This window comes from Enhydra lutris, unplaced genomic scaffold (assembly GCF_002288905.1).
Source record: "Enhydra lutris kenyoni isolate GAN:26980312 unplaced genomic scaffold, ASM228890v2 scaffoldscaffold13, whole genome shotgun sequence".
NCBI lineage: Eukaryota > Metazoa > Chordata > Mammalia > Carnivora > Mustelidae > Enhydra > Enhydra lutris.
The window spans coordinates 40,283,678-40,305,018 of NW_019154097.1; the positions used below are offsets into that span (position 1 = coordinate 40,283,678).

Below are 21,341 nucleotides of genomic sequence, written 5' to 3' on the forward strand. Positions count from 1 at the left end.
TACAAGGTTTGCGACTTCAGAGCCTCCATCCCACATACTCTCCCCTGCCCGAAATGCAGACACAGCACACACTCCCTGCCTGGTTTGGGAATGACGACACCTCACCTCTCTTTCCTCCTGCCCTGCCCTGCCCGCACTCCAACCTCCTGGACGCTTCGGTCCCCCATCTGATCTCCTGACCCCTCCAGCTGGCCGGGGAGAGGTAGCCTTCTGAGGCAGTGCACACGGAGCTTTCTGGCTGGGCCTTGAGGGCAGGGGTCGGCTGCTGGGTGGGAGCTGGGGGCCAGGCCCTGCCTGTGCCCAAGGAAGCAGCTGTCTCACCTGGCGTTGCCTCCAGGCTCTCAAGGGTGGGCTGATGGTCAGACAGGCTGGAGGCCAAGGGCCCCAGAGGAGGAGAGCATGGGCACAAGCAGACCAGGAGCAGCTGCCCTTCCCAGTCCGAAGAGCCCAACAGCCCGGGGGTTTCTGGTCCCCGAGGGAGGCGAGGGCGGAGGCACTGGAGGCCCAAGGATGGGCTCTCCTGCTTCACCTCTGGATCGATCCACTCAGCCAAGGCTGGGCACCCTGGGAGGAGGGCCAGGCCCTGGGGCAGTTGTTCCTGCCAGGAAAAAGCTGTCCCTTTTCTGTCCTGGGAGGCCTGCACCTGACCATGTCTCTGGGACCCCAAGCAGGTCCCATAGGCAGGTGTCCCTGGGGGTGGAGTCGAGGCTGTAGGCCTGGCGGCCTGTCTACCTCTGGAAGACACAGTCAGCAGCCCCAGACACCTCCCTGGATCTGGAGCCGGGTCCCGTCCGTTGGCCCCAGCCCTGCTCCTGGCGTGCTGTCAGGAGGGGGCAAGAGTGGCTCCAAGCCACGTCCGACCCCAGCTGCCCACCGCGCCCCCTCACCTGTCCCCGCAGTCTCCCATTTCCTGCCCAGCCCTGACTCCCAGCAGCGGCCCTGCCCTGGGCAGCCTCGGGCGTCTCTGGGCTTGGAGCAGGACTCACCCGTCCAGTTTGTCTCGAGAGCCTGCGGGCTCCTTGCAGAACAACATGGCTCCCGCTCTAGTTTTCTGGCCTGTTTTAGATTCTTCTCCACTTTTTAGCCTCCAGGCTAACTTGGAAGCAAATTGAGCATTAAGGAACGCTGACGTTTCTGCCGTGGTTCTCGGGCTGGCCTCCTGGGTCAGGCACCAGCTCTCCCGGCACGGTGAAACAGCTCTTTTCCAATTTGGCATTATCTGTGGTTTCTAAAAGTGTAAAATCCGAAGTTGATAACCCAAAGCCGCCCCGATGCAGCCCTTCCTCATCCCTCCATGTTCATTAGCTCAGATGTCACCCCTGCCCGCTGCCCTGCGTGGGGCTGGAGTGTGGAGGTGAGGCTGGGAGGGGCAAGGAGGGGATCAAGTCAAGCAGAAAAGTCCCTCATTTTGCGTATTTTGACTTTTGGCATGTAATCTGACGCTGGTTAACTGGATCTGTTTTCTTGTCTGCTTCCTCCCCCCTCCCCTCCTGCTGCACCCCTTCCTGTGGACCCCACCCTGCCTCTGCCTCTCTGGGCCGGGTCTCCAGTGGGCGCATCAGTTACAATGACATGTTTGAGATGCTGAAACACATGTCCCCACCCCTGGGGCTGGGGAAGAAATGCCCTGCTCGAGTTGCATACAAGGTAGACCCCAACCCTGCACCCCGAGGCTGGCTGTGCTGGGGATGGCCTCCGGTCTCCTCTGGGGGCTTATCCGTCTGTCTGTCTGCCGCTCTGCTGTCTCACTGTTTCTTCCTTTTCTCTGCTCCAACCACGTCCTCTACCTTCCCAGACAGAGGGACACGGATACCACGATGGTGTCTCTGCAGCCGCCCCTTGTTCCCGTGGGTCTGCCCACCCTGAGAGGCCCTGAGAGGCTCAGGAAGACAGAGGCGGAGCCCTCCCCCTGCCTTTCTTCCCTTTCCTTCTCTTTCCCGGAAATGACGGGACAGACCACCTTCTTGACAGAAGCTGCTTTTGTTCTGGGCCCAGGATGGCACTCAGCTTCTCTGTCCCATAAGCGCCTGATGAAGGCGCTTCGGGTCTGACCCTGGGGTGGTAGGGCTCTGCAGGGCCTCTGGCACTTAGGAGGAGCCCACGCCCAGCTCCACACGTGCAGAACTTCCCGGGGTCTGGGCTGCCGTCAGCCTGGGGAGGAAGCATCCCCACAGTGGGAAGGAGGCACTGTGGCTTTAAGAAGGAAAAGGGTGCCAAGGAGAGGCGTCCTGCTGTCATTCCTGGGGCTTCAGAGGGCTGCTACAGGGTAAGAGAGCCTCAGGGGCTCAGGTGGTCCCAAGCCCCCTCCCTCCAATGCCCAGGAGGCTGAGCTGCAATGAGGGGTAAACTGAGGGACACCTCCTGGCATCCCTCTTAAGGAAGTGAGCGGGTCACATGGCCCAGCCCACAGCCTGCTCCCATCTGCCCATGTGTCCTCAGCCACCCCTCTTTGGTGTATAGGCACCTTCCATCCGTCCAGCAAACCCCCCACCTGCCGCCCAGCACTGAGAGCCCTCCTGCAGCTCCTGCTGCTCCCAGGAAACAGAGCCAGCCTGAGTCCTGCGGCTCAGCCAGCGTGTGTCTGGAGGCTCCCTGCCCCCGCCCTCTCTCTGAGCAAGCCTCCCAGCAGAGCTCTCACCTCTCTGGTTCTGTCCACACTGTCTATGCTCCAAACCTGGGCCTGTCTCTGTCCCCTGGCTCAGACAGCCTTTGGAAGCTAAGCAGTTGCCCTTCAAGCCGTCGGCGGACGCCTCTGCTCTCTTCCTCAGCCCTCCCCTGCCTGGCCTGCACGTTGTGCCTGCCTGGAGGCCTGCATGCGTGGCCATAGCTTTGTTCCCAAGAAGGAGAGTTCTGTCCAAACTGGTACCTGGGGTTGGGCTGGGCATGCAGGGCCCCGATGGGCTAGCCTTTTGGGCCCCTCCCCAGCTGTGCTGGCCGGTTCCAAGGTGCTGTTCACGAAGAGACTAGGGGCGGCCGCAGGCTGGGTGGGAATGGAGGGGCGTAGAGAGCTGGGGAGGGTGCAGGAGACGGGCAGAGTGCTGTGACCAGGAGGGTCTCAGCTTAGGGCAGAGGTGCCTGTCTGTTTGCCCTGGCCTTGTCCTGCTGCCGCTTCCTGAGATCCTGGCCCTTCTAGGGCCTGGTCAGGCAGAGGAGAGCCTCTGGTGAAGGTGCCTTGGACAGAGCTCTCTTCTCTTGGTGATCACCTGCTCGCTCCTCCATGCTGGTGCCCAACTCCCTGACCCCCTGGAGAGGAATCCCTCTGCCTCTCCTTCTGTCATCGGTGCCGGTCTACAGGGACACCGTGCTCTGGAAAGCCCGTTTTCCTGGTGTGCGTCACACAGGTTATGTGTGTGGTCCTGGGACCACAAGTGGGTGTGCCAGGTGGGTCTTTGCCAGCATTCAGTGGGGCAGAGTCTGGGCTCATGTCTCCAACCACCCAACCTCTATTAGATTGAGGATTGGATTTAGGGCCGAGACACTAGGGGCAGGGCTGAGGGCCCTCCCAAAAGGGGCTGTTGTGTCATAGGGTACGGGCTTGGCAGAGGACAGGCAGAGCCCAGGGAGGGACCCTGCGCCCCCGTCTCTAGCTCTTGTCTTGTGGCAGAGGACAAGAGACTGCTGGGAGGAGACAGGTGGGTCACAGTCCCCCTAGGGCTCCAGCTGGCCAGCTAGGTGATCTGCCATGCTGAGGCCATTCCAGACACACTAGGGACAGTTTTCTTCCTAGGCATCACATAAGTTCTCAGAGCCTTTGGCTCCGGGTAGCTGTTGGCTATTCCTGGAGGTCTGTGGGATGGACACACGTCTGTCTCCCACGGTTCTGTCCTTGAAAAATGAGGAGAGGAGAGGGGCGGTTCACCTGATGGGGAAACAGGGAGCGCAGCAGCAGGACGCTGCCCCCCGTCTGGTCTGGAGTACTTTTACTCCTGTGCAGTCGTCTTGAGCCTCTCCCGACGAGCCTTCACGTTGGCTCTGTGCAGTCCCATCGGCTCTGGGTCCTTCTGACTGGACGGTGCTGGCTGCCTCTTCCAGGTCCCCTGGCTGGGTGGTGAGAGATGAAGCCTACCTGGGTGGAGGGAGGCCTCACTGGGAGCTGGAGCTCAGGGCTGTGCTCATGGCTAACCTGCCCTTTGTCCAGGACTCCGGGCTGCTGGTGGAACGGATGACACTGGGCAGAGCAGTGAGGACGGGGGTCTTCCCTCCCATCTGTGGGCCATCCCAGGGCACCCCAGCCTCAGTTCTGCAGCCCAGACCCCTCCCTCTTGAGCCCAGGCCACATGCCCCTTACTCCAGCCTTGGGCAGGGGTCCTTCCAGCTGAGCATGTGCCTGTTCTTTCAGAGGAACCCAGCCTTCTGGCTTGGTGCGATGCGACAGTCTTTACCTGGATGTCCGTTTGTCTGCGGCTAGGTGAAGCCTCAGCTCTGGTGAGGGTGGGGGTCCAAGGGTGAGTGCGAATGCTGGCAAAACTCCCAGCCACCCAACTTTGCTTGGGCCTGGGCACCTGCAGAAGCTACCCGCAGGAGAAGCCCAGCTTCTAGGGGTCTCTAGCACCTTGTAGTCCCATAGTGGAGGGACCCTGGTAAGCCTGGCCCTGACCTGCTCCCCTTGTCCCTAGCGCCTGGTTCGCATGAACATGCCCATCTCCAACGAGGACATGACTGTCCACTTCACGTCCACGCTGATGGCCCTCATCCGGACCGCACTGGAGATCAAGCTGGCTCCAGGTGAGCAAGGCAGCATCTGGGGAGGGCACCGAGCTGGGGCCTGGCAGTCTCACTCCAGAGCCACCCCCAGGGGGGTGTGCAGGGAGGAGGGGTGAGGAGGCCTGTCTGGAGGGGACGGAGGACAGGTGCCCATGGCGCCTCTGTCGGGCACCAACCTTGTCATCTGACAACCGCCCTGGGGCATTGTGAATGATCCCATTTTCATGGGAGGGAGCTGAGGTGCGGTGAGGGTAATCGGCCTGTCCAGGTTACCCAGAGCTAGAGCATGTGGAGGCAGCACCCTTCCAGGGCGGAGAGTCTGTGTGCCTGCGGTCCACTCCCCGAAGTGAGCCCAGTCCCTGGCAGGTCCTCTCCTGAGCTCCAGTGTGTCCTCCCCTGTCCACAGCAGCCTCCTGTGACGCCTGCTGTACTTTCAGAGGAGATTAGAGCCACCAGAGGGAATCCGCCCTGTCCCTGCCCCCACACCGCCCTCCAGGCTGCATTCTTGACCTTGAGCTCAGCCATTTTGTTTATAGCGGATGAGTCAAGGCCAGTCCCGTACCCCACCACCCCTTGCACTCTAGGTCCCATTCTCATCATCTACCCAAAGATGTCACGCCAGAAATTCTGCACCGTGCTTCTTGTCCTGTTACTTGTTTCCTCCCTATTGGAGTCTTTGTATCAACATACAGACGCGCTATGATCTCTCCCATCTTTAAAAGGTTTTCTGCTCCCTCCATCAGCTTCCCTATGTTTATTCTTCCTCGCAACCGGCTTCTCGAGAGACTGGTCTGCAGGGTCTGTCTGGTCTCTCCCGTTCACCCCGCAGGCGGGTCTGCACGGCCGTGCTGCGGGAGCCGCGCTCGCTGAGCTGCTCAGTGACCTTATCTTCCCTGTCCGCAGCTCAGCCTTTCCTCGGCTGTCCCTTCCTTTTTGAATCCCTTTGATGTTTCTTGTTGTGTTTTCTCATGTCTCCCACTCTCCGGATGTCACTGCGCCCCTCAGACTCTCTGCCCCCTTGGTGCTTCCACCTATTCTCATGGCTCTAAATACTGGGAATTCCTACTTCGTGTTTTAAGTCCAGGCCTCTTCCTGAACCCCAGACCTGCATTCTCATGTGAGGAGCTACGTGAGAAAAGTTATTTACTGTCTCCACTTGGAAACCCAGGAAGCATTCCAAAGTTCACTTGCCCGGACTTGATCACCACGTGTTCCCCGTGGTCGTTCCCATCTCCATCAGTGGAAACTCTCTTCTTCCAGTTGGTCACTCAAGCCAAAGCCTTTGGAGTCATTCTTACCTCCTTTTTTTTTTTTTTTCCATCCTTGCCCCAGTTTTGACCTATATCTGATCCCTTGTCATATCTCCTGACTCTACCTTCAATATCTACAGAGTATGATCACTTCTCTGCCCTCTCCCACTGCCAGCTCCTGTTCAAGCCACTGTCTCTTGGGTCTTGGCTAGATTGTTGCCGTAGCTTCCAGCAGTCTGCCTCTGCTCTTGTCTGCCTTCAACATACCAGCAAGGATGATCATGTTGGAAACCAAACCAATAAAATTAATAAACCTCTGGCTAGACTAATCAAGAAAAAAGGGAGACAAAAATAACCAATATAAGGAATGAAAGAACACCACTACAGGTCCTGCCACCATTAAATGGATAACAAGGAAATTTTATGAACAACTCTCTGTCAGTAACTTAAATGAAATGGGAAAATTCTTTGACACCAACTACCAAGCTCATTCAGGCATGGATAACCTGAGTGGGTTAAAAAAAGGAAGAGATAATCTGAGTAGCACTATGTTTAGTAAAGAAATTAAATTATAGTTAAAAGAATTCCAATAAGAAAATCCATGGCCCTGTTAGCTCCATAGGTGAAGTCGGCCAAACATTTAAGGAGGAAATAATACCTGTTCTATATAAACTCTTCCAGAAAATAGAAAAAAAGAGCATATTTTTCAACTTACTGTATGATGCTAACATTACTCTGACACCAAGAAGAGACAAAGACATTATAAGAAAAGAAAATTATAGATCACTATCCCACATGACTGTAGGCACAAAAATATTCAACACAGTTTTCTCAGACTGAATCTGGATATATATATTTCTATTTACTTGATGACAAAAGTAGGGTTTATCCCAAGAATGCAAGTTGAGTTCAAGTTTAAAAGTCAATTAATATAATTTACTATATCAAAGAAGTGGAACTATATGATCATCTCAGTAGATGCAGAAAAAGCATTTCACAAAAATTAAGTATCTACTCATGATTTTAAAAATTCTGCATAGCGTAGTAACGAAGGAAGCCCCTTCAATCTGACCAAGGATATCTGTGAAAAACCTTCAGCGAATGACACGCTTAACAAAGAAAGACTTTCCCCCTAAGATCAAAAACGAAGGATGGCTACTGTCATCATTCCTGTTCAACATCTTTCTTTAGGACCTAGCCATTGTAATAAGTTAAGAAAAAGAAATAGGAAGCATACCAGTTGGAAAGGAAGAAATAAAGCCGTCCATATTTACAACTGGCATGATTATCTATGGAGAAAATCTGAAAGGCTCTAAGAAAAGCTGAGTAAAATGGAGGTATCTATAAAACAAGGAATGCCAACGATGGCTGGGAGCCACCAACATCTGGGAACAGGCAAGGAAGAATTCTTCACTAGAGCATATGGAGGAGGCACCGTCATGCTGACGCCTTGATTTTGAGCTTCTGGCCTCCAGAACTGAGATAACAAATTTCTATTGTTTTAAGCCATTAAAAGAAGTTACTAAAACAACACACAAGTATAGCAAGGCTACAGGATACAAGGTCAATGTGCAAGAAGCAAATGTATTTCTACGTATTAGCAATTAACAGTTGAAATGGGGAAAAGTTCCATTAAAATCGCACCAAAACCATGAAATACATCTGTGTTGCTGGATAACTCTACAACATTTATATGTGAGATTCGTATGCTGCCAGTTTCAAAGCACTGGTTGAAAGAATCAAGGAAGACCTAACTGAATCAAGCACTGCCTCGCCTTCCTGCATGGAAGACTCCGTGTCGCCATGATGTCAGCTCTTCCCACACCGATCAATAGAATAAATGTTAACACAACCAAAATCCCAAGATGTTTTTAGATAGAAATGTACAAATGAATTCTAAAATGTTTGTAGAAAAGCAAAAGAACTTGAGAAACAATTTTGAAAAAAGAACAAAGCTGGAAAACTTACTCCACATGAATCAGAGACTACCTATAAAGCAAGTCAGTTGCAGAGACATGGGTCAGTGGAACACAAAGGAGACTCACACTTACACAGCCAATGGGCTTTTGATGAAGTTGTAAAGGCAATTAATGGAGAAAGGATAAGTTTTTCAACAAATGGTACTGGAATAATTTAGACAGCTATATCCCCCCAAAAGGGAAAAATCTTGACCTTTACTATCTTAGTCTGCTTGGGCTGCCAATAACAAAATACCATAAGTGAGTGGCTTAAACACAGAAATTTATTCCTCACAGTCTAGAGGCTGAAAGTCTGAATCAAGGTGCCGGGAAGGTAGGGTTCATCCCCAGGCCTGTTCTCCGGGTTTGTAGGGTGGTCACCTTCTCACCATGTGCTCACATGGTCTTTCCTTGAGTGGGTACAGAGAGTGAACGAATTTTCTGGTGTCTCTTCCCATAAGGACACTAACTCTGTAGGTCAGGCGCCCCCCTTCTGACCTCATTTCACCTAATTACCTCCTTCTCAGCCTTATACAGTCCCAGTGAGAGTTCCGGTTTCAACAGGTGAATGGGGGTAGCGCACAATGCAGCCCATAGCACATACCTTTCATCTCCTACCAAAATTAACTTGAAAATGATCATAGACATAATGTAAAATGTGAAATTATAAAACCTCTAGAAGGAAACACAGGAGAGAAATTTTGGCAATTTTGAGTTTGGGAAAGATTTTTTAAGACAAAAAGCATGAGCCATCAAAGAAAAAAACCGATAAATTGAACTTCATCAATGTAAAAAACTTTTGCTTTACATTTAGGAAAATGAAAAGACAAGCTAAAGCAATGGTGAAAATATTTTTGAAACATATATCTGATATAGGATCAGTTCCCAGAATAGGTAAAGGTCTCCCACAACTCAGTAATAAGAAAATAGACAACCTGATAAAAATGGGCAAAGGGTTTGAACAGACATGTCACCGAGATATATATATGGAAGGCAAGTAAACAGCTACAGAGACACTCAGTATCTTTAGTCATTAGAGAAATCCAAAATGAAGCCACAATAAGGTAACATTACACGGTTATTAATATGGTTAAAATACTTTTTAAAGGGGCAGTATTAAGTCCTGGTGAGAATGCATAATATGGAATTCTTGTCACCCTTGTTTGGCAGTTCCTTATGGTTTGGCCCAGCCATCCCACTCCTAAGTGGGAAGAAAAGAAAACATACATCTTTACAAAACCATAGATGCAGAGGTTCACAGCTTTATTTCATAATCACCTCCAAATGCAAGCAACTCAAGTGTTTACAACTGGTGAATGGATAAGCAAATTGTGGTCTGTCCATACAGTAAGATAGTCCTCAGCTATCAAAAGAAACACACTACCGACATGTTTGCCAACACAGATGAGTCTCAAATGCACTGGGCTGAGTGGGGAAGTCCCCCAAAACCAAGACACCCTGTGATGTTATTTGTGTGGCATTCTGGAGAAGGCCACATAAACCGGACAAAAAACACACGGGGAGGAGAAGGCCTAGGGTCAGTTACAGAGGGAGCATGGAGGGGCTTTGGCCATGGTCCCACGTCTCGATTGTGGGGGTGGATACGTGGCTTCATGGGTTTATCGCAGTTCACAGAACGGGATAACTGAAAAGGGTGTCACCGTATGCACACCACACTAACCTGATGCTAGAAAAAGATCAATCAGTATTTTATCCCTCTGCTGCTTCCCATCTCAGCATCTGCTCCTTGCAACGCCCAACCCCCATGCCCTGCTCAGTGAGCCTTGCTGTCCTGGCTCATTGTGTGACACACCCTGGTCCCTTTCTGCCTTCAGGGTCGTTGCACACACGACAACTTTCCTGACCACCCTGTCCAACACGGCAGGCCTCCTGGTATTTCTCATCCCTCCTACTTGGCTTCTTCTGTACCCAACACCCTAGATTTTTAACTTGCTGCCACTTTATTAAGCCACGTCGTGCCACAAAGGCAGCTGCTTTTGTTCCATCACCTAGAACAGTACCTGGCATGGGTGGGTGTTCACTCGATAGTTTTGAAGGGCTGGACTGCCACCGTGACCTTCTCCCCTCCCAGGGCCCATGCACGCAGGCCTCTGTCTCCAGACAGGAGCCCATCAGGGGCGCTCTGATGGCCGCCGTGGCCACGCTTCTTCCTGCTCTGCCCTCTCTCCTAGCACTGTCCTTGCCCCGTTTCCCTCTACACCACACCTCTCCCTGCCTACTCCCCAAGGGGGCTATGGGACGGCTGCTGACATCTCTCTTCCCCTCCACACCCTGTCCCGCCCCAGCCGGCACCAAGCAGCACCAGTGTGATGCCGAGTTGAGGAAGGAGATCTCCTCTGTGTGGGCCAATCTGCCCCAGAAGACCCTGGATTTACTGGTGCCACCCCATAAACGTAAGTGAGGGAAAGAAACTCCCCTTGTTTGGGGCGCCTGGGTGGCTCAGTGGGTTAAAGCCTCTGCCTTCAGCTCAGGTCATGATCTCAGGGTCCTGGGATGGAGCCCCGCATCAGGCTCTCTGCTCAGCGGGGAGCCTGCTTCCTCCTCCCCCTCTCTCTGCCTGCCTCTGCCTACTTGTGATTTCTCTCTGTCAAATAAATAAAATCTTAAAAAAAAAAAAAAAAGAAACTCCCCTTGTTCACCCCCTTCTGTGTCCTACCCAGAGGCAGTGCCGGGACCTCTGGGCCAGGGTGACCTCATTGATAGTCTAGACTTAGATTCCACCTGCGGGGAAATGGTCTTACGAGTGGGCGCATAGGGACTGTGGGAGGGGATTACCTGGGCTTTATTCTGTTGGCCACAGTCCCCTACATTCCTGGTGGGGGGTGTACTTAAAAAGATTCAGAGAACAGCAGGGAGACTCCTGTTAGAGAAGAAGGGCTTAAAGATTAAACCCCACATCCACTTCACTGGGAGGAGATGCGGGGCCCTGTGGAGAGTCAATACAGCTCCTGGGAGCATGTGCCCAGTGTCCAAAGACACCATGTGGGGACCGCGCAACTTTGGCCAAGCCCTGTGCCCTTTCCTGAGCGTGTACGGGGTTCCTCATGGTGGGGGCTCTTCCCTTGTCCCACCCCACCCCACCTTCCTCCGCCATACGCCATCCTCTGTTTTCTCCCCTCCAGCCGATGAGATGACTGTGGGAAAAGTGTACGCAGCTCTGATGATATTCGACTTCTACAAACAGAACAAGACCACCAGAGATCAGATTCACCAGGCAACAGGAGGCCTGTCCCAGGTACTGGGTTTCAGGGTTCCCAAGAAGTAACCCTCAGGCTCTGACACCCGTTAGCTGTTTCGACAGCAGAGGGAACGCACATCCTCCTGGGGATTGCACGGCAGGAAAAGGAGGAGGAGGGGTCCCATCTGTGGCTTCACCTTTCCGCCCCCAAAGTCAGAGACTCCGTGCAGCCTGTCTGCTTTCCAGTGGCTGGTCTCTTGCTGGTCCTGGGGTCCCCTGACTTGGAGAGCTAGTGTTCGGGAGCAGTAGGCAAGGGGCTGAGAACATGTTCCCTGGACATACCACTTTTTTAAGTAGTAGAAGAAAGAAGTTTGAAGAACACTCGAGGAGGTTGTTTGGGGATGTGCGAGGAGAACTTGCTTATCCTGCACACGGCAGGGAGCAGAGAGATTCAAACTGATGGGTCCAAGGCCATGATTTCTTCCACCATGACTCTGACTGGGCTGGTTTGGGGCCCCGTCTTCCTGATGTCACCCTTCAGAGAGAACAACTTACCCACATAGCCAAAGCACCAGTGACCATATGTAGACTCTCTTGTCTAGAAATTTGCCTGGTGGTCAGGGCTTGCAGGGACAGTCACCCCTGTTGGAATGGGAACTATCTGATGCCCACCCATACCACAGCCCCCCGTTCCCGTGTCTGTTGCAGACGCCCACCCGTGCCCTGCCCCCCCACCAAGGCCTGAAACCTCAGAATTCTGCTCAATCTGGGGCTCATGCGGCCTCTGCCCGTCAATCCAAGTTGATGAGATGAAATATTTTTGCCATTTCTAAGTGGGTGCAGTCCCCAGATTTTGTAGGTGAGGAAGCTGAAGCTCCAAGAAGTGAAATGACTTTGCTGATGTCGCTCACAGGCCAGGCTCGGGGGAAGACTCTGCCTCCCTCCTGTGAAGGGCTGGGGCAGGGCAGAAGGAGCACCAGCTCACGCTGCGGGGACACGGCAGCTTCCTGGTGCACCTGTCTCTGCCCTTAGAGCTCTTCCTCTTCTCTGCGTCCCTTCTGCAGATGGGCCCTGTGTCCCTCTTCCACCCTCTGAAGGCTACGCTGGAGCAGACACAGCCCGCGGTGCTCCGAGGAGCCCGGGTTTTCCTTCGGCAGAAGAGCTCTGCCTCCCTCAGCAACGGCGGGGCCGTGTGCGTACTTGGCCAGGGGGCGCAGTACTGGGAGGAGGGAGGATTCCTGGTGTCGGCACCTCCCAGAGGGGCTCTCTGCAGGCATGGCCTCAGGACACGGAGCCTTCAGGTCCCATCGCCACTTTGGGAGACGGGCTCCACTGTCCACCCCATGCCCACCTCCACCCAGATGGTTCCCCGTGGGTGGTGCCTGGAAGCTGGTCCAGGCCGGCTGCTGGAGCAGTCTGTGGTGGTCCCCAGAGCTGATTCCCAACGTGACACAGGTGCCTTTGATGGTACTAAGGTCAGCGGCTTCAGACTGTCCCCTCCCAGTGTGTGTGCCCATTTGCCTTCCTGGGCAGGGGCCTCTGCCTCTGCTCCCTCCCTGCCCGTTGAGAAATTACTTGTTTCCATCTCAATCCCCACCGCATTCTGTTGACGGCTTGTGTGTGTCCAGTCTTCCGAACCCCTCTAAGATGCCTTCTCCTCAGATGTCCACTCTGGCCGCGCTTTCTGAAGCAGCTGTATCTGGTACACGACCTGGTGACATCCCTCTCGCCTGTCCTCTAACTCTTGCCGCAATAATTCTTGGGCATGAACCACCCAAACCAAGTGCTGTGAAAGAGCAGTGACCTGTCCTGTGCTGTGTGTTGCCGAGGGGTGGTGCAGCGGGCTGCTCTGCTCTAGCCACCCCCTGGGGCCAGCAGGGTCCCGTGGCTGCTCACACCCCATCGGCTCACACGGACCACTGGCTGAGTGCCAAGGGAGGGGCTTCTGCTCTGCCTCATGCAGCAGGGGCTGAGGTGCGGTCCGGAGAGCAGACTGGGCATGGCTGGCTTAGGGCTCCCGACGCCCTCTCGTTGGCACAGGTTTGGGTGCTCTTCTTCGAAGCCTGGTTGTGGGTCTTGCCCTGTTAATGAGGTAGGTCTTGCTGAGTCCTAAACTGCCCGTAACTCAGCAGTCAGGGCTTGCTGGGCTCAAGCATAGACAGGATGTCCGTTCTGGGCGTTGTGCACGTCGTACACGTGTGGTCTCATCCTTGCTGAGGACCGCCCCTGCTCCAGCTACACGCAGGAGGCCGTATTTAGGGCTGAGGGAGCTGCTGGCTGAGCCCAGCCCTCCCTCGGACTCCTCTCTGGGGCCCTCTCTGGCCGTCTGCTCCGAGCCTGGTGCTGGGTCCACACCCCTTGCCCTGTGGCCATTTGAGGGGCCTGCACGGGAGGGCCTCGTGCCGCTGGGCTGTTCCTGAGCCCGGGCAGAAGGGCTAGTGTAGCTTCCTGGCAGGCTGGGGCCAGGTCCTCGGTGGACATTCCGGGGCCCACAGGCCTCTGAGCCAACAGGACAATCGTCTCTGCCCTACAGCCAAACCCAAGAGAGCGGCATCAAGGAGTCTGTTTCCTGGGGCACCCAGCGGACCCAGGAGGTGCCCAGTGAGGCAAGGACATCCCTGGAGCGTGGCCACTCCACAGAGATCCCAGTGGTGCAGCTGGGAAAACCGGTGCGGGTTCCTGGGGCTGGGGAGTCAGGCTGAGGATGAAGGACAACAAAGGGGTGGGGGTGAGGCAGGGATGGTGGGAGATGGCAGGAACGTGGCAGGGAGCCCCGGGGGAGGGGGAGAAGGTGAGAGTGGAGTGGGGGCTGCCGTGACTGTGGGCCGCTCTGTGCCCAGGCCATCGATGTCCAGAGGCAGAGCGTGGCCCTGAGAGGTCCTGACGGGGAACCCCAGCCTGGTCTGGAGAGCCAGGGACGAGCAGCCTCCATGCCCCGCCTGGCTGCAGAGACTCAGGTGGGTGGCCTGGGAGGGTCAGGGTCATGGAAGGGTGGGGGAGTGGGGGATGAGGAAACCTGGCTTGGGGAGGGCTTGTGTCCCACGTGAAGGCTCCCCACCTTATGGCAGCCTGGACGCTGTCGGCCCTGTTGGGGACTCCTAGGACTCCATGATGGACTCAAGAGGAACAGCCAGAGTCCTCTGAGGCCTGCCAAGAGTCTCCAGCACCAACCTGTGGTCAGCCTCTTTTTGGGATTCTGTGGCCCAGTGTGCCTGACCCAGCCTTTCCCTCTCTAGTGCACCCCCCTTCCCCCCAGTGCATAAGGTGCCTCACACCTTGGTCCTCCCTTTGCCTGGTCGAAGCTCTGGGGATGATCTGCCCTGTTCCTTCTCTGGGTGTGCAGGAGCTCCCAGCTCCATCCCCTGCTGGGGATGCAGGGACGTTCTAGGGCAAGGGGGCTGCGTGCCCTTTCACAAGGACTCAGAGAGGGGCCTGCAGGCCTGAGGCTGGGTCGGGGGCTCTGCTTTCACTTGTTGGGAAGGTGAGGGGCTTTAGAAGAGCATGGCCTGGGGCCTGGGATCTCCAGCGCTGGCCTGGGGTTGGCCCTGTCCCTACCTCCTTTTGTGGTTCCTGGCTTTGCATGTTCAAAATGACTTCATCCTCTAAACTTATCTCTGTGTCCCACTGCTGGTGGCTCCTGCCCTCTTCCCCTTCCTGACCCTGGCCAGCAGGGCGGCCAGCTGGAGGACACTGAGTGGAAGCCGTGGGTCTGCTCCACGTGGAGGGCCCATTTCCATGGGTCCTGATTTCAGCTCAGGGCAGCAGCCCCGTGGCCCTGGCCCAGCAGAGTCATCACACGCAGCACCCCCTCAGTGTTCTCCTAGCCCGGCCCCAGCCTCCCTCTTCCTGGCATCCTCCCTGTCCTCCCGGGACACTGAGGCCAACAGCTCTCTGCGCCCTGCTGGCAGAGATGGACAGCAACTTTGCCGTGTGCTCTGGGAGAAAGGGTGGGCCTGGGTGGGGAAGAGCTTTCCAGGGAGAGGGAGGGGCCTGGTGGTTCTGGAACCCCAGACTCCTCTCTCAGACTGTGAGCCCTCCCACACCCACCCCCCTCACCCCCCCCCACCCCCGCAGCCGGCCCCCAGCGCCAGCCCCATGAAGCGGTCCATCTCCACACTGGCGCCCCAGCGCCCTCATGTGGCTCATCTCTGCAACGCTGCCCTGGACCGCGCCCCGGCCAGCCAGCCTGTGCCCCACCACCACCACCGCTGCCATCGCCGCAGGGACAGGAAGCAGAAGTCCCTGGAGAAGGGGCCCAGCCTGTCCGCAGACACAGATGGTGGTGCGTGCAGGGGTCCCTCAGATGTCCAGGGCCTGGGGCAGGGATCTGAGACCCTCTTCTTTTCTGTACCTCGACCACATAAGCAGTCCTGAGTAGGGGGTGGTGAGTCGCAGGTCTGGGGGGACCAGGCAGGACCACCCGCCCACTTCAGCTCTTACCCTGGGTCCTCCTGCTAGTCATGGGGACCAGGTCTGGGCTGGGGGTCTGTCTCCCCACCTGGCTCTCTGTGCTGACTTCCCCTTTTTCCGGCCAGCACCCAGCAGTGCTGCAGGGCCAGGCCCACCCCCGGGAGAGGGACCCACAGGCTGCCGGAGGGAGCGCAGACAGGAGCGAGGCCGGTCCCAGGAGCGGAGGCAGCCTTCTTCCTCTTCCTCTGAGAAGCAACGCTTCTACTCCTGTGACCGCTTTGGGGGCCGTGAGCCCTCGCATCCCAAACCCTCTCTCAGCAGCCACCCCACATCACCAACAGCTGGGCAGGAGCCAGGACCCCCGAGACCGGTAAGACAGGACCCCCTCGCTGCCCCTCCTTATGAGACTCCCCTTCCCCACCATGTTCTGAATCCTCCTTCATGTCCTGGTTCCCTGGCCCGGGTCTGTACTCCCCCGTTCCTTGCCCCACTGCTCCCCCACCAGCCCAGGCCTCCCGTCCCAACTGCCCTGGACTGGCCTCTGGTCTCGCCTCTCCCTGAGCTGTGCCTGTCCCTTTGTCACCCACTGTTTCCAGCTACATTTCCCCCACCACACACCCTACCAGTCTCCCTCCTAGGGTGCCTGCCTCTCTCCATGCCTTACTGCCCCTCCCCCCAGTGGTTCTCACCTGCATTGGCCTCTGGTCTGGTACTTTCATTTTTTTCTTTTTTTGCTCTGTTCTGCTTTCTTGTAGGGTGGTGGTTCAATGAACGGGAGCCCCTTGTTGTCGACATCTGGTGCTAGCACCCCTGGCCGTGGCGGGCGGAGGCAGCTCCCCCAGACTCCGCTGACCCCCCGTCCCAGTGTCACCTACAAGACGGCCAACTCTTCGCCTGTCCACTTCGCTGGGGCACAGACCAGCCTCCCCACCTTCTCCCCAGGCCGGCTTAGTCGTGGCCTTTCTGAACACAACGCTCTGCTCCAGAGAGACCCCCTCAGCCAGCCCCTGGCCGCCGGCTCTAGGATCGGCTCTGACCCTTACCTGGGGCAGCGTCTGGACAGTGAGGACACAGCCCGCACCCAGCCTGAGGACACGCTTACCTTCGAGGAGGCTGTGGCCACCAACTCAGGCCGCTCCTCCCGGACTTCCTACGTGTCCTCTCTGACCTCCCAGTCCCACCCACTCCGCCGCGTGCCCAACGGCTACCACTGCACTCTGGGACTCAGCTCGGGCGGCCGGGCCCGGCACAGCTACCACCACCCCGACCAAGACCACTGGTGCTAGCTGTACCGCCCACGCCACGCACCTGCACAGCGGCCGCGTTCCGTCGATGAGTTTTATCATCCACGCTGGGCTCCTGGGGACACTCAGGGGCACCGAGGCAGGGGCAGCAGCCCCTGGGAGGAGGGGCCCTGCCTTTGGGGCCAGCTGGGGGGAGGCCCCGCTGCTCCCCCCACCCCCCCACCCCACCTCCTCTTTCACACTGGACCAAGTCCTAAAGCCCTTTCAGAGAGGGATGTGGCTCTCTCTGTCCGCTGGTAGGCTGCCTGCCTGGGTCTCATACCACAGACCCTACACGGGAAGTGGCCGCATGTGCTGAGTAGGACGCTGCCAGTCTGAATCCTGTGTGATGGGTCCCAGCATCTGGGGTGTGTGTCTGGAGCCATTCTGAGGAGGTCTGGATCTCGCGGAGGCCATCCTTTATCCAAGCCTGCGGTACAGGGGAGCCTGGCGCGTTTGAATGCCCGGCCAGACAAGACAGAGTTGACGGTCCCCAGCAGCAGCCTTGGGAGCCTGGGCCGTGGCTCCATGCATTCTTGTCGGCGCCCACAAACACAGACACGTCTGGCGTGGCTCTTTGTACCTGAAACCACAAATGGACACCAGAAATGCACTCACACACTCTGTCCTCTCCCAGATGCTGTCAACCCTGACAGGGACCAAATCTGGAAAAAATTCTGGCTGTTGATTTTGGTTTTTAATCACAACACTCTTCCCTCTTTTGTCAATTCCATATACTTGATTTAGAAAAAAGAGAAAAACAGAAAACTGGGGAAGGAAATAGTAATACTACTTAAAAAAATCCAACCTGTAGGAAGCTCTCAGCTCTCTGGTGTGTGTGTGTGTGTGTGCGTGTGTGCGTGCGTGCGTGTGTGTGTGTGTGTGTGTGTGTGTCTTGTGTGAGGAGACGCTCTTGCGTCCAGCCTGGGTGGTCCCCCAGCTCCCCTGGCCCCTGCTGCTCTCGACCAAGTGCCTGACTTCCGAGCCCTCTCGTGCCAGGCTCCTGGGGGCGGTGACGTGAAGCCTGTGTGAAGCGTGGGTGAATCCTTGGAACTGTTCCCAGTTCTAGATATCGACCAGGTGCAAGGCTGGTGTCAGTGGAGAACACTCGTATAACATCCAGTGGGACGGCTGTAGTTGGAAACGAAGCGACCATTTCCCCGTTTTCCTCCCACGAGTGAAAGGGCTTCCTGGGAAGCCACACAGCAGCGTAGAGCATGTCCTCGTGTGGGGTGTTTTCAGTCTGTTGCACATCTGAATCTCAGGGACGGGATGCCTGCCAAAGGGGGCATGATGTCTGTTGTCGTGAGTTTCTTTTCAGAGAAGGCCAGAGAGAGGGAGAGGTACTGGGAAGAAGGAGAGGTGGGGGCAGGAGGGAGGGTCTGTGTCTGAACAGATGCGGCACTTGGGACGCCCTGAATGAATGAGACCAAAACTCAGAGGAAGTGATGCAGGAAGAAGCTTTGAGACTGTGGCTCGGGTGGGAGGCACACGAAGCCTGGCACTGTTTGTGGCACAAGACATGGGAAAGCAGAAAGCGAAAGAGAAATCCAACCTCATGGCCACTCTCAAAGGGGAAACACCGGAGTTAGGAGGCTGTGGGTAAAATGCCGGGAGACCCTTTGTTTCGTGGACCAAAGGAGTACATAGATGGTTAGATTTTGGTGCGCCCTCCATGTTTGGAAACGTCAGATGATCGCTTTGCTGGATCATTTGAGTGTTCCCATTGGCTGTCACCCCATGACTCACCTTAAAGAAACTTGGCCTGTGATGTGTGTGTGCGTTTCTCTGTGTGGAGGTGTGTCCCAGTGAGTGGGTGTCGCTAACCCATAGGGCTATGCAACAAAAGACACATGTTCAGTAGAACTAAATCACATCAGACCACCACCTGTTCTAGGGTTTCAGCACGATTGTGACCAAACCATTTTATAGAATTTCCTTACCGGAAGGCACAACACTCTGAAACTTTAAGATTACAGAGTATTTTACTGCAATAGGAAATGATAACTGGAATGGTATCTCAGCCTGCATGAAATAGCTGTGCTCCTGTTGCAAAGCCGAAGGATGTGTGTTTTGATACTGATGTTTCATCTCTGGCCCATGTTATTTTGAATGTATCCATTCTGTGCAGAACCACAGCTGCTTCCAAGGCCATGGTGGGTGGAGAATCACTGTTGTAGCCCTGCACAGCCTCACCAGTTTGTCTGGATTTGGTGAATTCTAGACACTGGAATTGGTGAAAACTACAGGGAGTGGGGGAGGAGATACTGTGTCTTGTTTTCCTGACTTTGGGTTTTGTTTCTGTATTGTCTCTTCTCAGCTATCATATGTTTCCACTGAGATCTCATAGTGAGTTGCCAAATTTGAAATGCATTAACCAGTTGTCTGCATCTGGACCAGTCAAGCAGTGGCTGTAGTTTGAATAAGTTATGTGTGCATGTAAAATATATACATATATACATATATACAAGTATGTGCATGAAATGTATATCTTCGTACTTTTTGATACAATGTACTCATTTGTTAATTTTTAATTATATTTGATATAAATCAAAGGTTTGTTGCAAAACTTTATATTTAAGAACAGTGTTAAAAAAAACCCAAAAAGAAGTCCCAACCATGCAACACAACTGGGACCTGCTTTAAAACAATCCTGTGATTGATGAGTTTGCTGCCTGAGTAATATTGATCACCCAGACTTTGGATTCTGCTATTGTTTCTACAATGACATTTTGTATGAATCAAAGTCCTTGGATTAAAATAAAACTTAGCAAAAAATCAAATCAAACCCCACCATGCTGCCGGGTGATGTACGTAGGGGGCGCGGGAGTCAGCAATCTGTGTGTCCTCAGGAGGCTGGGCTGCCTCCATGGGCACGCGGGCAGAAGTGCACAGCTGAGGCGCTCTCTGGAGAAAATAACCCTCTAAAACGTTTTTGGGTCTGTTCATGATGCAAGTGTGGGGTTGGGGTGACAGTCATGGGCTGGGGTCAGGATCAGTGTCTGGATCAGGGCCATGGTCTGGGTTAGGTTTAAGCGTAATCAGCTTTCTTCCCCCTCCTCCATCTCTCTACGCCTCCAGGATGGACAGGACTCACCCAGGGTCACACGTGAGTCAGAGGTGAGTTGGAACATTGATTTTTGGTCTCTCACTCCTGGCCTTTAACAGAAAAGTGTAATAGCTCGTCACTGTTTCAGATCCAGCTCAAGCCCAGTCAAGAGCTGTAAGGGCCTCAGAGGTCATACAGTCTTCCTCCCTCCCACCTGTGAAGGTGCCACTGGCCACACTCTGCCTGGGTAGCCACAAGTTCCAGCACTACCCTGACCCACGAGGGCACTGAGGAAACACATATGGATTGATACAGGACTGACTACAGTGGCCTACCTGCCCCCATGTGCACTCTCCTTGCAGGCTGGTGGGGCTCTCCTGGCCCTGGCTAGATCCTCTGTCCCATCCAAGTGGATCAACAGTGAACAGTGGACAGGACAGCCCTTGGCCTCTCACCATCTCAGGAAGCATCTGTGGTCCTCCAGTTCAGGCCAGGCATGGTCTTGACAACCCCTATGGCCAGTTACTGAGCTGACTGTGCTCCTGGAATGTAGTAAGTCCATGGGCAGTGTAGACAGCCCCACAGGATGTTTCCATTCCCAACATCTGCGTGGTTGAGACAAGCACGTCCTCCCTCAGTCTCTTAACCTTCCAAGTGTTGGATGCGGCCCTGGCCACAGCAGCTGTCCAGCAGACTGGCCCTTCTGTCCTTTGGCCTCCCGATACATATGTAAACCTTGGACATGCGTATTTGTTAGAATCAAGGTTATGGGAGTAACGGTGTCTCCCAGCGAGCAGTTTTCTCACTGAGACTGTGTGGTTTCAGAGAGCCACATGCATGATTCAGGGACTGTGGCCTCCAGAAGGTGTGCCACGTGTGGATTCTAGGTGTGGAATGATCCTTGAGCCTCCCATGACTTCACTGAGCAATAATTTCCTGACCATCCTCATATTTGGTGTCTGTGCTTTGTAAAGGAGAGAGAAGAGACTGGAAATGAGCCAGTGTGTTCTCTGGGCTTGGGTGATTAATGTGTGTGGGGGGCAGGGGTGACTCCCAGGCTTCCCTCCTCCCAGGGACACAAGTGAGGCCTGTGTGCCATCCAGTCTCTGAGATAGGAGGACCCAATGCCCAGGGCAGGAGCCTTGAGTTTCCCACCAACAGCAAAGTTGTTTTCTCAGCAGTTAGAAGAGTGTCTTGCCATCGTGGGAGGACAGGAAGAGCACTGGATGGGCAGTTGCAGCCCCTGACCCTAAGTAGACCCTTTCCTTCCCTGGGTTTCAGATTCCACAGCTCTGTAGTCACCCACCAATGATGCAGGATCTGCTGCTTTCCCCGCCCAGCATCTGCTCTCACGTCTAAGGCCAGCATCTCAGCTTCCCTTTGGGAACCACATCTCACCTGCCTCCCATCCAAACAGTTCCAGAGGGCAGACCCCACATTCCACCCCCCTCAAAGATGGACACATGATCCAAGTCTACCCAACCCCAT

The 21,341-nt window shown here is 54.9% G+C and overlaps 1 protein-coding gene across 1 annotated transcript in view; it reads left to right on the top strand.

The window, feature by feature from the left end:
• LOC111145673 (voltage-dependent N-type calcium channel subunit alpha-1B-like) overlaps positions 1-16,935 on the top strand; it is a 30,909-nt gene extending 13,974 nt beyond the window's left edge. The window contains exons 6-15 of the mRNA XM_022500760.1: positions 1,551-1,647; positions 4,617-4,725; positions 10,219-10,326; positions 11,056-11,168; positions 12,176-12,303; positions 13,645-13,780; positions 13,952-14,068; positions 15,186-15,393; positions 15,647-15,891; positions 16,277-16,935. Coding sequence (XP_022356468.1) covers positions 1,551-1,647; positions 4,617-4,725; positions 10,219-10,326; positions 11,056-11,168; positions 12,176-12,303; positions 13,645-13,780; positions 13,952-14,068; positions 15,186-15,393; positions 15,647-15,891; positions 16,277-16,807 — 1,792 coding nt within the window. The 3' untranslated portion in view covers positions 16,808-16,935. The remainder of the gene's footprint in view (positions 1-1,550; positions 1,648-4,616; positions 4,726-10,218; positions 10,327-11,055; positions 11,169-12,175; positions 12,304-13,644; positions 13,781-13,951; positions 14,069-15,185; positions 15,394-15,646; positions 15,892-16,276) is intronic.
• Positions 16,936-21,341: the final 4,406 nt, after the last annotated feature.